This window comes from Coffea eugenioides, chromosome 1 (assembly GCF_003713205.1).
Source record: "Coffea eugenioides isolate CCC68of chromosome 1, Ceug_1.0, whole genome shotgun sequence".
NCBI lineage: Eukaryota > Viridiplantae > Streptophyta > Magnoliopsida > Gentianales > Rubiaceae > Coffea > Coffea eugenioides.
The window spans coordinates 51,678,990-51,692,897 of NC_040035.1; the positions used below are offsets into that span (position 1 = coordinate 51,678,990).

The following is a 13,908-nucleotide window of genomic DNA, read 5'->3' on the forward strand; positions in this document are numbered from 1 at the left end:
ATGAGGCTATCCATTCCGTGTGTCCACCTCTTACTACTGGTTGCCATAGCAGTAGGAAGCCTTGGAGCTCCTACCTATGTTGCCGGAAAACTAGAAATTGAAGATGGTTATCTAGACAAACACATCATGTATAGCAAGAATGGTTATCCACCACCACAACATTCCCCTCCGCCCTCGGTCCACCCTCCACCATCTCGTGGATATCAACCACCTCAGACTCCTCTTACACCACCACCTTACCATAGCCATCCTCCAAAGCATACTCCACCTTCAAAAGGTAATACCCCACCACCTTCCTATGGCTCTCCTCCACCACCCGTAGGCCATATTCCACCACCACCCTTTGGTGCTCCCCCTCCCTTCCACCGTTATCCACCACCGCCCTTCCATGGCAATCAGCCACCAAGACATGGTCATGCTCATGCACCACCTCCCAAGCAGTATACACCTCCTGGCCAACATCAACCACCGTCTCATCACCATCTTCCACCACCAACACATCATGGACATGTTCCACCATCTCGCGGCCGGCAACCTCCTAGTCCTACACCTTCCCACAGCAGCTATCCACCGCCCTCTACTCCGAGTTACTCTCCACCACCACAAAGCCATCAACCACCTGGTCATCATCACCATCAGCCGCCGTCTCATGGACATCATAAGCATCCGCCACCATCTCATCATGAACATAAGCATCCGCCTCCCACACACCATCATGCGCCACCATCTCATGGACATCAGCCACCTAGTCACCACCATACACCACCTAAGCATGGCCATGCACCGCCAAATCATAAACACACGCCGCCATCTCCCAGCTCTCCACCACCTTCTCAATCTCCACCTTATGCTGCGCGGCCTCCACCAGCTACTTATAAGTCACCTCCTCCTCCTCAAGGGCAGCCACCACCACGGAGCCCATACCATGGCGGACGTTCACCTCTAAAGCAAAAGTCACCACCACCTTCGCCACATTACGGGCCTCCACCTCCTCCAAACCCTCCAGCTCCAAGTCCTTACTTTCCCAACCTTATCCCTTAGTCCAGCTCCAAGTCCTTACTTTCCACGTTTGAGTAGTTTGTAACGCTTAAGGGTTTTTTTTTTTTTTTCCCTTTTTTCTTTCCTGATCGATCCCAGCCGTCATTAATTCTATGGTTTGGATTTCACTTGCGGGATCTTGTTCAAAAATCACGATTCTAGCAACTGGCTAGTTCAATAATACTACATGCAGTCAATTTGTCAATCAATCTCTCTACTAGCTAGAATTACGCGGCTTTGTTGAGATGTTTTTCAATGTTAACAATCATTGGCGATGTTCATTTATCACTCTTCCAACTCCTAAATAAGTTCCTAATATGCTGGTGACGTGCCTAATTATACAACACGATTTTTTTTGGGGGGGAATAAGGTACGTTTCCATGTGTTCTGCTTCCATGATTTGCATAATCGACTTATGGATTGATAAAATGTTACTAGAATTTGCCAAATTCTAGTTCAAAAAAGATCCTTTTAGATATGAACTGTTGAATTAATAAATTGATACAAGTTGGAATATTGTTTAACTTAATTTATCCTGCATATACTGATTATCAGCATTTGATAATTATAAAGCCTGTTTTCTTTTTTAATGTTTGCCAGCTCACTGTAAGATGTACGATTAATCCCCCCATAAGTTTACAAATTTGGCACAGTTAGGGTTCTACTTTAATTCAATCTCATGTGTTTGTTGTACTTGTTATGCTATTTGCTTTACAATCGCTGATAATGTAAATAAGTCGTTTGTATGAATTGACATGAAGAAGGATATTAATTACTTAATATGAGTTATTGGGAGAAATGTACTTTTAGGGTCTGTTTGGTTGGAAGTAAAATGTTTTCCTTAGGAAAATATTTTCCGTGGAAGTAATTTTCCATGAAAATCATTTCCCTTTCATCATTTTCAGGTGTTTGGTTAGCTTATTGAAAATATTTTTTTACTTCATTTTTCTGGTGTTTGTTTAACTTTTGAAATATTTTCACTTTTATCTCTATCTTAACTTTCTACACATTATAACTACATACTTCTTCCCATGCAAAATAAGAAAATTTATCTCATTGTTTAACTTTAAAAAATCTTGGAGAAATGTATATATGAATAAAAAAATATCTCCTTAAGCAATAAACAAATTGCTGGCCATTTAGTGTCAAATATCAATCACATGCAATGCTTATTATGACATATATCTTGCACTCTCACTGCTGAAAGTTTCTCTAGAAAAAGAATGTCCCTATTATACATAATTAATTACTAGCATAGGATGAGCAGGATGAGGTTTTTTTTTTATTTTGAATATACTAGGGGGAGGGTTGGGTTGGGTGGTAAGGGGGAGGGAGTGTAAGGAAGAGATCTTAGGTTCGAATCCTCCTGTTTACATTAAAAAAAAAAAAAAAACATACTACAAGATGTTTTCAATAAGTTTGGAACATGCTACAGGCGGGATGCATGCATTTCGGAAAACAACTTCAGTAAGTTTGGAAGGGAAGTTGTTTTCCATAAGATGAGTGAAAATATTTTACATAGGAAAATATTTTCAGTAACTTTTGTGCAACCAAACACGGGAAATTAAGAAAATATTTTCCTGGAAAACATTTTCACCCGAAACAAACGGACCCTTAGTCCATAATGTTTAATCCCTATATGATTTTAGTTCTTAAAGTTTTGGCAAAAGCAAATCTAGCTTCTTGTCAATATTTAGCACATGTGCAGTTTTGGTCCCTAAAATTTTGACAGGAGCAAATATGGTCCCCAGTGTATCGAATTTGATGCAAATTATTAAGGATAATTTACGGAATTTTTCAAATATTAGCATAATCAATCTTGTGCAATTACATGTTTATTAAATTAAACTTCTTGAAAAAGAAGCAAAATAGCTGGTAATCTTGAATAATAAATAAGATTAACTTATGTGATGGCACATTAATAACTAATTAACCAACAAACAAAAAAGAAAAGAAAGTTATTAAAGTATACGAAAACATTAAGTATTACAATTTTTTGTTTAGAAGCAATGGGGATAGAGAGTGAAAGTGAGTTACAGACCAATTTTTTGACTAGTTTTAGTTTTTTTAGCTTAAGAGCTTTCCTTTTTCATTGACTAGTTAATTAGTTAGCACATGAGTTATTAGTCTTTATTTTTATTATTGAAAGATAGCTAATATTTTGCTTCTTTCTTTTGAATTTTAATTTAATGAACACATGACTAGACGTGAGTAAATTCTGTCAGTAATTGGAAAAAAATTCTCCTATATTTGCTTTAAATTAGATACATTGGAGATCGGATTTACTCTTGCTAAAATTTTAAGGACCATAAATTGTTTTTGCCAAAACTCTAATAAATAAAGACTAAAACTACACATGAGTTAAACATTAGAGACTAAAATTGCATTTTAGGATATTAATTTTGTATCAAATAGTAGTATGAATTAGAATATTACTACCTTGTAAAGTTATATAGACTAGCTAAATTAATTGTACTAGTTGTCTAGTTTTGGTTCACTACAAGCCTATCAGTATTAGGCCTGATCAATTCCAAGATCGGCCCATATTGGGAAGCATTATCTGCGCCCCAATTTCTGACATGGATTATATAATGTGGACAGAGGAAATGCTACTGTAAGAGAGGAGAGAGGGGTTTCTGCAGCGAGTCGAAATTTGTTCCAGCAATAGAGAATAGTAGTGATCATCTGAGAGCGAGAGAGAAGATGTTCTTCCACATAGTACTGGAGAGGAATATGCAGCTTCACCCACGCCACTTCGGACGGGACCTGCGCGATAAGCTTGTCTCGAAGCTCATGAAAGACGTCGAGGGCACCTGCAGGTTGGTTACTTTTATTTCTCTCTTTAATCGAAAATTTGAGTTGTGCACAACAGAAAAATGGGAAAAAAAAAATAAAGCCTGAAACTTTTGGTGTAGCGGGCGACATGGGTTTGTGGTGGCAATCACGGGCATTGAGAGCGTGGGCAAGGGTTTGATTAGGGACGGCACCGGCTTTGTCACCTTTCCGGTCAAGTATCTATGCGTCGTTTTTCGACCTTTCAAGGGGGAAATTCTCGAAGCTGTTGTTACTATGGTCAACAAGGTTACAAAACCAATTCTCTGCTTCCATTTTTCTTTTCTCTTTATATTAATCGGATTATAATTGATCAACTCTTTTCACGTATTGATCTCCTACTTATTTATTTATTATGCAGATGGGTTTTTTCGCTGAAGCAGGGCCTGTCCAAATTTTTGTTTCAAATCACGTGAGTATAATTGTTCGATATTTATATATATAATTCTGCGGCTACTTTTTTGAGTTGGAAGATGTCTTATAGCTGAAATCCCATCCCAAAATTGGGGCTTTTGAGGGTTTGATGTTTATTACTAGTAACTATATTTCTTAGGAAATTTTGGATTAATGGGCAATGAAAAGAAGAGTGGTCTGGCCAATGGAGTAAACTCTAATGAATAATTAGAGGTAACTGTGGCGTCTTGTCTTGTCCTGTCCTGTCCTGTCCTGATGTTCATATTTAGCATGCTTTACAAACTCTAGCGGTGCCCTAAGTTGCAATTCCTGGTCACTATTAGACGTCCTTGGTTAACTCCAATTTTCCTTTGCACTTTTGAGTAGCTTGAGGAGGTTAAGAAGGAAATGTGTACATGGAGCTAGGAAGTTGAAGCTGAGTTTCTTTGCTCAAGACTGATGTTTCTGGCATCATATATGTTACTTAAACTTGGTTTCCTTTTTTGTTTATTTGACTGCCTTATGAGATTGATATGAGCATCAACTAGAGGAACAGAGGGATCTTACAGAGCTCAAGATACTCATGCCCCACCCGTGAAGTTTACCCATGTTTGGCAGAATAACAGACATTTCTTTTGGAAATAGTATATGCTTAACCGGCATACTGAATCACTATTTTAAGTATGCCATCAAGATAATTTGATGAAATCATTTTGAGATCCTTATCTAAATGACATGATTAACTATATAGTCCCCCACAGATATAAAATTCTAGTATTCAGATGCTTCTACTTTATTGTTTGAGTGGTTTGCCATTTTCATCTCTAAATCCTATGGTTTTTGGCATTTGGTATAATTGACCTATGTAGATGTTGTATGACAAGGATTTATTTGTCCTTTATGTATATGACCCCTCTCTCTCTCTTCACAGTTGATACCAGATGATATGGAATTTCAATCTGGTGACGTGCCTAATTATACAACTTCAGATGGATCTGTATGTAGCATACATACTTTCGATTTTGTCAAATCCTGTATTTCAGCATGTATGTTATCCATTTGAATTTGCAGATATTTCATAAGAGTTCATAGTTCTTTGGTTCTTAACAGGTCAAGATTCAGAAAGACAGCGAGGTTCGGCTAAAGATAATTGGAACTCGTGTTGATGCTACAGAAATTGTATGTACTTATTCTATCCATCTTGTGATGTGGTGCTAGTAAACATTGGTTTTCTTTTTGGATTTGAAGCAATTTTCTCTCTGCAAATTCTATTCTACTTACTATTGATTGCCCCAAGTATGTGGTCAATGTGTAATATGACAGTTACTAAGTGGGTTTTGACTGGAAATTATGAAATTGTGTATCAAGTAGGGGTACAAGGCTTGGTTGAAATGTTTTTTGGTCCTGAGTATGTTTTGTTCCTGTATTGGGATGTAAGCTGGAGAGTTTTGAGTATACTGATAGAAAGGCTTAGGCTGTCACCAAACTCTAGTAGTTTTATGAACTATCTGAACAGGCATTGTTTTGGATATGTAAACATCACTATCAAGTCGTTCGAGTTTATGTTAAGGTGTCATAGAAGTCCACCATGAACTTTCTTTGATGGTTGTTAAAAAAAAAATATTTATCTTAATAATCTGCTTAATGATTCCAAAAAGGAGAAGAAAGCTGAATAAAACAACTGAAGAATAGGATGCGACTCCATGGGACTATTACAAACAATAGCAATGAAAGCTATTTTTATTTCCATACGTGTAAATGAACGTGTTAATCCTTCAATATCTGCATTTTGACTGCTGGCATTCATGATTTTCTCTTCATTCTTCAATGATCTTTTCCTCACAAATAAAGCTCTTGTTTGCAGTTCTGCATTGGCACCATAAAGGATGACTTCTTGGGTGTCATCAGCGATCCTGGCTCAACTTCCTGATGCTGAAACTGCTTTATTGATTTGTAGAATGTACAGTTGCTCAATGAGCATATGAGTCACCGGGATCTAGTAATATTTGATGCTTGTGTTCATTCAGGCATTAATGCCTCCCCTCCTTTAACGTTGTAGAATAGTTATTGCTGTGGCATTTTGAGCTATAACAACATTTGTCAACAACCGCCTTTTTTGCATGAAGTGCATACATTTCTGCGCAAAACGCCTGGCTATTTGGCTAACTGATTAATGTCTGGACTTTAAGCTGGAAAAAAAATAAAGAAAAAAAGGAAAAAGCTCAAGCGTGACTGAACAGTAGATCTATTTTTGTACTTGGCTTGGCTTGATTATACGCAATTCTTGAGGTAACCCTACTGAGGATATGTATAATTTATCGTATTTTATATGGATTAATTTTGTATACTAAAAATAACTTATTTTATATTATAGTACATTAATCGTACTAAAGCAGATAAAGCGGCTTAATGCGAAAAGCAACGCACATTATGGGGTTCCAATGTTTACAGCTGGCCCACCGGTGATTCTAGGAGAGGCCCAGGCCTGCCAATAGACCAAGCTGGTGTGCATGTTCATGTATGTGGTATTGAGTCTGCTGGCCGGTTGATAAAAGTATCAGAAATTAGAAAAACCGACCTCCACTAGATGGAGTAAGCGGACAGCGGCGGCCTTCTCCGATGATTCACTGAAGCTAATTCCCGTCACTTAATTAAACCGGTCCAAAGCTCCAAAATCAAGATTCCGTCCAGTAATTAGCTGTCTCTTTTGCTATGCCATCACAAAACAGCACTAAAATCTCTGATTTAAATGTGGACGCTTTACACTTCCCACACTCTTCAACCACACTACTTTCCACTCAACTTCCGGCCGGCTTCACGCTCACACCACCAAGCCACCGTCGCCTTCCGCCCCCCCACCGCCACCTCAACCACCCCCTCCACAATTAATCACAACCCATCAATTCAATCTCTCTGTGAAAAGGGCCAGCTCAAACAAGCTCTTGAGCTCCTTTCCCAGGAGCCCTATCCGACTCAACACACCTACGAGCTCCTCATCCTCTCTTGCGCCAACCAACATTCCCTCTCTGACGCCCTTATTGTTCACCGGAAACTGATCGATAATGGGTTCGATCAGGATCCCTTTTTGGCCACCAAGCTCATCAATATGTATCACGAGTTGGATTGCATTGAACGTGTCCGCCAAGTGTTTGATAAAACTCTTAAGAAAACTATTTATGTATGGAATGCACTTTTTCGAGCATTAACATTATGGGGTCGTGGTGAAGAAGTATTGGGTCTCTATAGCCGTATGAATCGGATTGGAATTCCGTCGGATAGGTTCACGTATACGTATGTGCTGAAAGCTTGCGTTGCTGCTGAGACATTGGGTTCATTGCTACAAAAAGGGAAGGAAATTCATGCTCACATTCTACGACATGGGTATGAGAGCCATATCCATATTATGACTACTATGGTGGATATGTATGCAAGATTTGGTTGTGTGGCAGATGCAACTAGTGTATTCAATTCGATGCAGGTGAAAAATGTGGTTTCTTGGAGTGCTATGATTGCGTGTTATGCAAAAAATGACAAGCCATTTGATGCATTGGAACTTTTTCACCAATTGGTGCTTGACAACTGCGATACATTGCCTAATTCAGTTACGATGGTCAGCGTGCTTCAAGCTTGTGCTGCGGTTGCTGCATTGGGTCAAGGGAAGTTGATACATGGCTATATACTTAGAAAAGGTCTTGATTCCATTTTACCAGTTATCAGTGCCATGGTGACTATGTATGCAAGATGTGGTAATCTTGAATGGGGAAAACGCGTGTTTTCTCAGATGGAGAAGAAGGATGTCGTTGCTTGGAATTCCATGATCTCGAGTTATGGTATTCATGGGTTCGGAAGAGAAGCTATTGAAGTTTTTAAAGAGATGATAGTAAGTGGAGTGTCACCGAGTCCAATTTCATTTGTTAGTGTATTGGGAGCTTGTAGTCATTCTGGTCTCGTTGAGGAGGGCAGATTTTTGTTTGAATCCATGATAAAAGAACATGGAATTACTCCTACTGTGGAACATTATGCTTGTATGGTTGATCTTCTTGGTAGAGCCAATCGATTATATGAAGCAGCAAAGATAATACAGGACATGCGGATTGAACCAGGAGCCAAGGTCTGGGGTTCTCTTCTTGGATCGTGCAGGATCCATTGTAACATTGAGCTTGCAGAGAGAGCAAGCAAGAGGCTTTTTGAGCTTGAACCTAGAAATGCAGGTAATTATGTTCTTTTGGCTGATATCTATGCAGAAGCTGAGATGTGGAGTGAGGTGAAAAGAGTGAAGAAGCTTATAGAAGCTAGGGGACTGCAAAAGGTTTCTGGTTGTTGTTGGATTGAAGTAGGAAGAAAAGTTTACTCACTCACATCTGTTGACGAGTTTAATCCACAAATTGAGCAGATTCATGCCTTGCTAATAAAACTGTTCATAGAGATGAAGGAAAAGGGTTATGTACCAAAAACCAAAGTTGTGCTTTATGATCTTGAAGCAGATGAGAAAGAGCGAATCATACTCGGTCATAGTGAAAAATTGGCTGTTGCCTTTGGCCTGATTAATAACAGCAAAGGGGAGACCATAAGGATCACCAAGAACTTGAGGTTATGTGAAGACTGCCACTCTTTTACGAAGTATATTTCTAAATTTGCAGATAGAGAAATATTAGTTAGAGACGTGAACCGCTTTCACCATTTCAAAGATGGAGTTTGTTCATGTGCGGATTACTGGTAACTCGGAATTTGGTTTCAACTCTTTGATTTTCATTATAGAATCCTCTATAGACCTCATCTAAAGCTCGTAGAAAACCTTTTTTTTTTTAACTTTTGTTTTTGTACGGCTGGTTTTGTCTTCCGCAGGTACAGTTATAATTCTACTTCACATTGTATGTCATAACCATTTACCATCTCAAAGTATAAACATGCCTATGAATTTGCATGTACATTCGATTCTTGCGCATTCGTGCCTGATAGGCGAGGTCTAATCGTTATGCGAGCCTACGATGCCAAACGTTGTACTGTAATAAACGAACAATGGAAAATTTAATTTAAAAAGAAAGGTACATGTGCAACATTTTAAGAACATTTTTTTTTTCCAACCACTGACCTTTCTTCACACCCTTCTTACTTCCAACTGCTGGACCCAGAAACTTAAAATACATTCACAGACCGCTAATATCCTCGCCGTAACGTCTGTAATTACGTTGGAATCATTTACCTCTGTCACCCAAAGGGAAGAAAAATATAGTCGCATACATCGATGAGTATGGAACAACGTATTCATTCAAAGAATTTTGTGTGGCTAAAATTATCAATTGCCCACGTCCTACAGCTAACTCAAAACATTCCTTTCCTAAAACGACGACATTTCTAACAAAATAAGCACTTCCGTTCCAGTTTGGTATAAGAAAAACAACTAGACAGCTCTGATATGTTCACTGCACTGAAACTGAGCCATCTTGCTTCATCTTTATGAGACTATTCTCGATGTTCCGCAGGACTGGTTTGTAGCTGGAACAGTAAAGACAAAAGTTAAGTAACAAAAATGGAAAAGGAAGGCAGAATAAGATGCTCTTTTAGCAGTTACACGTATTAGAGAAGATACATACAGGCGTGCAAGAGCATTGTAAGCTTGTGTAGCTTGCTGGAGTCGTGCTGAGAGCTGCAGCACCTCTGCAGATAGACCCTCTGCTCTGCTTTTTTCATTTACAAGTTGAGCCTATACAAATCAAACAACTAGGAGTAAGCATTATACTTAATCCATCTGTACCAGTCTCCCATTCGTTTTTGCCTTAAAAACCCAAGGAGACGAAACAAGTAAGATATCAGACACAAATTGCAAGCATAGGAAAATACTTATTTTTTTGGACCTCAAATGCATATGGGAACGAAACCCTTATACCTTAAATGTGTACAGGAATGGACCTCCCCCCCCCCCCCAAAACAAAAAAAAAAAACAAACACACCCACAAAAATAAAAAAATGCCAAAAAAACACAGGTACACACACAAAAATGAAGATGCTAAATGCATAATACAATTGACAAGAGATACACATGTTCACCCACTGTATAAGCATTAAAGAAACTTAAAACTGTAATAAAAGGGGTGAAGATTATAAATGTGGAGAACTAACTTTCAGAGAGATGATTTCGGGAGAAAATGTGGATGAAGCCATCTCATCTTGGCCATCTTTGGTGGATTCTGAAATGCCCACCTTATCATTCAAAGTTGGTCTACTGGCCTGTTCCATTCTCAGCTTATGTAACATGCTACGGAGTTCATCATTTTGCTTTAGACAATCTTTGACCTGCATGAATCATGTCAGGCAAATTATGGTATACATTTTACACATGCATTTTGGAAACGGAAAGTAAAAGAAAGAACAATGATATTCCCAACAAATAGCTGAGCAAAGGACCACGAGGACAGCAATAGCAAGTACCTGGTTCTCCCAATGCACAGCAACTCCCATGGCCTCTTGATAAGCAGATGATAGATTTGAGTTCTCCTCAAAAAGCTTTTCTATCTCAGAAGACTGGGAATCAATCTGTAACAGGATCAGAGAGAAACTTAATTCCTATTCTGGCAACTGCAGATGATAAAACAACATGTGCATTTTGGATGGCAATTCCAAGGTCATAGAACAAAAGACAGTACCTCCATCAAAAGCTTTTGCCTGCTATTTTCTAACCTCTCAATGGCAACTGCCATATCATGCATTTGCTTCTCCAGTCTCTCTTTATCTTCCTGTAAACACATGTCATGAGATTGTTGACTTGGAAGATATAGAAACCTTTAATGTAATTTATGCATGACGTTCAAGGCAATGATTAAGGTGCATCACAAAGTACAAAAAGAAAACCAAAAGAAGGATAGAGGCTACGGTGGGAATCAGTCAGAAGAACATGGGCACATGTACCAATAACTCCTGTTACTATAAGAAATACTACCCAAGAAAACAGGTATAGTGCTGGGTAGCACAAGTAAGAAAATCTAACTGCAAACCATGCAATGGAAACACTTACCGCTGACAGCCCTTTGTCGTTTGGCTTTTCTGCTGCTTCATCTACATGGAGAGTACAGAGAAAAAAGTTTATCTAAACAACATGTGTAAAAAGAAAATGAAGATTCTAGAAAGACTCTGACAATAGCACTAAGGTTTTATCCTTCAAACAATACAATGCTGCAATGAAAATAACACTACAAAAAGAACAACATTGGCATAGTAAAGCATGTTTAACAATGAAAAAGCGTGTCACAAAATAGCAGCTGAGCAGGATAACTATTAAAGTCAACTTAAACAAACCAAGCTTATAAATCAAACGTTTCTTACTACAACCACACATAGTGAGATGTCAAAACATGTTACAGTACTTGTAGGTAATATATGCAACTGCCAGTTAAAGTTCAAATTTAGTCTGCTAAGATGACCGACAAACAATACCTGTTACCCTTTTGGACATTGCAGCAAGTTTCTCTTCCAATTCCTGCTTCTGTAAAATAAGGACAGATGCTCGGGCCTGCTCGTCAGCTAACTGTTGTCGCTCTTGCTGCCTTAACTGTGACTCTTGCTGTAAACGTTTATAAGCAATGATTATCAAACTGAGAGGAAATGAGCTCACAGAAAACAAGAAGCTGCAATTTATGTTACTCGGACTCTTCACTTTGCCCTGGCATACCCTCGACTCTTCATATTACACTAGGCTAGCCGTGTCGGCAGGACTCCCATACCAAGTCCGGGTAACATAAGCTGCAGTAGCAATCTAACCTCAAGTTGAGATTTTATATTAGAAAGTTCAGTTTCCATGACTTTTATGTGGTCAGGTGCATATCCTGATGTTGGGATTCCACTGGGTAGATCGCTCAGAGCTTGCTGTTGTAATGAATTTAATTCTGCTCTGAGTGCAGCTGCATCCTCCTCAGCCTAGCAGAAGACAAATGATCAGCATAGGAAGATACAGCAAAATTTTACTATTTAGTTCTGAAAGTAACTACCATACTCTGTACTGTTCTTCTTCTGCTTCCTTTAAACGTTTTTTCACCATTCTAAGCTGGGCTGACAGGTCCTCCTATACTAAAGTATAGAGTTCATGAGGTGAGAAACAGTACAAAGATATGCAAAGTTTATAAGAAAACACAAACACAAACAAACAGTAGAAGTTAATCAAATGTACCCGTGCAACAACTGCTGCATCTTTTTCAATAGCAACATCTTTGAGAGCTTTTCTAAGTGAAGGTACAGTATTCTGCTCCTGCAATTCCAGTTCAAATAGATTTGAATCAGCCACAATATATTGAAAAAACAATGGCAAGGAAATATCACAATCGACTGACTATTCACCGTGTGCATAAAAAATAGAAATTAAAAAAAATGAGTAATGCATTTACCAGCTCATTAAGCCGCTTTTGTAGTGTCTCACTCTCAACCTCTTTAGTTTGAAGCTTAAACAATTTGAAACAAATGTCAGTAAGATCATTTCCATATCGATTTTATTTTAAAAAAGTTGTGGAAAAGTAAGGAGAATTATCCCGCAAAATAGATGCTGCCAGATAAATATGTAAAGGCTGAAGTAGAGAAAGGTATTTAATCATGTCGTAAAGTAATACCTTGGAGTACAAAGTCCTATTTACTTCTTCCAGCTCCATGTTCCTCTTTTGCATTTCTTTTAATTGAGATACTAAGCCACCAATATCAGTCTGCAGGTAGTATGATTGGGAAATTCGACAACAAAGTAATATCAAAAAAGAGAAAGCAAATCTAGCTCAAATTCATGCCTAGGGTATTTAAACCTCTTTTCCCTAATAAAAACCGTGATCCTTCATAAAAATGAAATAATGACATCTCAATTTAATTAATTCAAGTCCCAAAAAACATAAAAATCGAACATTGGTAAGTACAGATACCTCTGACAATCTGGTTCCGCTCTCCGATTTCTTCAACCCAACAGCATCTTCGCAAATTAAGAAGCGAAAATGGAGAAAATAAGAATTAAAAAAAAAAGATAAGATAACCTCGATTGCAAGACAAAAAAGAACAGAAAATTATGAAAAAAACGGAAGGAAAGGTAAGGAAAAGAAAAGAATACTTCGAAATTAGATACCATTAGGGGATGAGCTGGAGACTTGGGTGAGATCAGGTCCGGACGCGGCTTTGCTCAATCTCTCTGCCGCTCTTTTCTGACGAATTTCTTCCAACTGAAAAATGGAAGCCTAAACACATAAATGTCTACGAAATAAAATCACATGAGTGTGTGCGTGTGTGTGTGTGTATGAATTTTTTTTTTTTGGGCTGAGGCAACCCTGATTGATCAGAAGCAGAGATCCGTACCGTTCGTCGACCTAGAGATGCGTGACGAGCATCCATGATTTTTGGACTCCAAAATGCTGCCGCCTTGGTCGAAGAAGAACTTGCAATCTACAGGAATTGATTTGATGAACCAATTATCCGCCTGCTGCAGAAGCTTCGATTTCAGAGCTGTCTGAAATTTTTAAAAGTTTCGACGGCGAATTTAACGTCCGTTACATTTAATTCGGGTCGGAGAAGATGACGTCATGACGACAGTGGATGGCTTTTGGGCTCTCTGCTTGTGGGTCTCTCCATTGAAACCACCGTGAGAGTCATTAGTAGTGCTATTGACCCAACAAGAGGCCCAAGTAC

The 13,908-nt window shown here is 38.6% G+C and overlaps 4 protein-coding genes across 4 annotated transcripts; 3 read left to right on the plus strand and 1 right to left on the minus strand.

Annotated features, from left to right (window-relative positions):
- LOC113774580 (extensin-like) lies at window positions 1-1,041 on the plus strand. The gene has a single exon (XM_027319144.1). The coding sequence runs from the start codon at window positions 1-3 to the stop codon at window positions 1,039-1,041; it is 1,041 nt and encodes a 346-aa protein (XP_027174945.1).
- Window positions 1,042-3,628: 2,587 nt separating this feature from the next.
- On the plus strand, window positions 3,629-6,382 carry LOC113764545 (DNA-directed RNA polymerase II subunit RPB7). Its single transcript, XM_027308474.1, has 6 exons — window positions 3,629-3,857; window positions 3,954-4,119; window positions 4,232-4,282; window positions 5,195-5,260; window positions 5,374-5,442; window positions 6,128-6,382. Exons 1-6 carry the CDS (start codon window positions 3,742-3,744, stop codon window positions 6,191-6,193), a joined length of 534 nt encoding a protein of 177 aa, XP_027164275.1. The 5' UTR covers window positions 3,629-3,741; the 3' UTR covers window positions 6,194-6,382.
- Window positions 6,383-6,836: 454 nt separating this feature from the next.
- LOC113767900 (pentatricopeptide repeat-containing protein At3g46790, chloroplastic-like) lies at window positions 6,837-9,148 on the plus strand. The gene has a single exon (XM_027312136.1). It carries the CDS (start codon window positions 7,013-7,015, stop codon window positions 8,981-8,983), a length of 1,971 nt encoding a protein of 656 aa, XP_027167937.1. The 5' UTR covers window positions 6,837-7,012; the 3' UTR covers window positions 8,984-9,148.
- A 281-nt stretch (window positions 9,149-9,429) lies between these two features.
- LOC113777634 (autophagy-related protein 23) lies at window positions 9,430-13,812 on the minus strand. The gene is made up of 15 exons (XM_027322791.1): window positions 13,579-13,812; window positions 13,352-13,445; window positions 13,155-13,201; window positions 12,858-12,947; window positions 12,639-12,692; window positions 12,425-12,502; window positions 12,251-12,319; window positions 12,019-12,174; window positions 11,695-11,821; window positions 11,276-11,316; window positions 10,908-10,997; window positions 10,693-10,797; window positions 10,384-10,557; window positions 9,858-9,967; window positions 9,430-9,759 (listed from the first exon to the last, which is right to left on the minus strand). The coding sequence occupies exons 1-15, from the start codon at window positions 13,612-13,614 to the stop codon at window positions 9,684-9,686; spliced, it is 1,347 nt and encodes a 448-aa protein (XP_027178592.1). The 5' UTR covers window positions 13,615-13,812; the 3' UTR covers window positions 9,430-9,683.
- Between the last annotated feature and the right edge of the window lie 96 nt (window positions 13,813-13,908).

Coding starts and splice junctions, on each gene's coding strand:
- LOC113774580 (XM_027319144.1), top strand. CDS start 1: ATGAGGCTATCCATTCCGTGTGTCCACCTCTTACTACTGGTTGCCATA.
- LOC113764545 (XM_027308474.1), top strand. CDS start 3,742: ATGTTCTTCCACATAGTACTGGAGAGGAATATGCAGCTTCACCCACGC. Junction 3,858..3,953: donor GACGTCGAGGGCACCTGCAG/GTTGGTTACTTT, acceptor CTTTTGGTGTAG/CGGGCGACATGGGTTTGTGG. Junction 4,120..4,231: donor TTGTTACTATGGTCAACAAG/GTTACAAAACCA, acceptor TTTATTATGCAG/ATGGGTTTTTTCGCTGAAGC.
- LOC113767900 (XM_027312136.1), top strand. CDS start 7,013: ATGTGGACGCTTTACACTTCCCACACTCTTCAACCACACTACTTTCCA.
- LOC113777634 (XM_027322791.1), bottom strand. CDS start 13,614: ATGGATGCTCGTCACGCATCTCTAGGTCGACGAACG. Junction 12,320..12,424: donor ATGCAGCAGTTGTTGCACGG/GTACATTTGATT, acceptor ACTTTAGTATAG/GAGGACCTGTCAGCCCAGCT. Junction 10,998..11,275: donor ACGACAAAGGGCTGTCAGCG/GTAAGTGTTTCC, acceptor ATGTGTTTACAG/GAAGATAAAGAGAGACTGGA.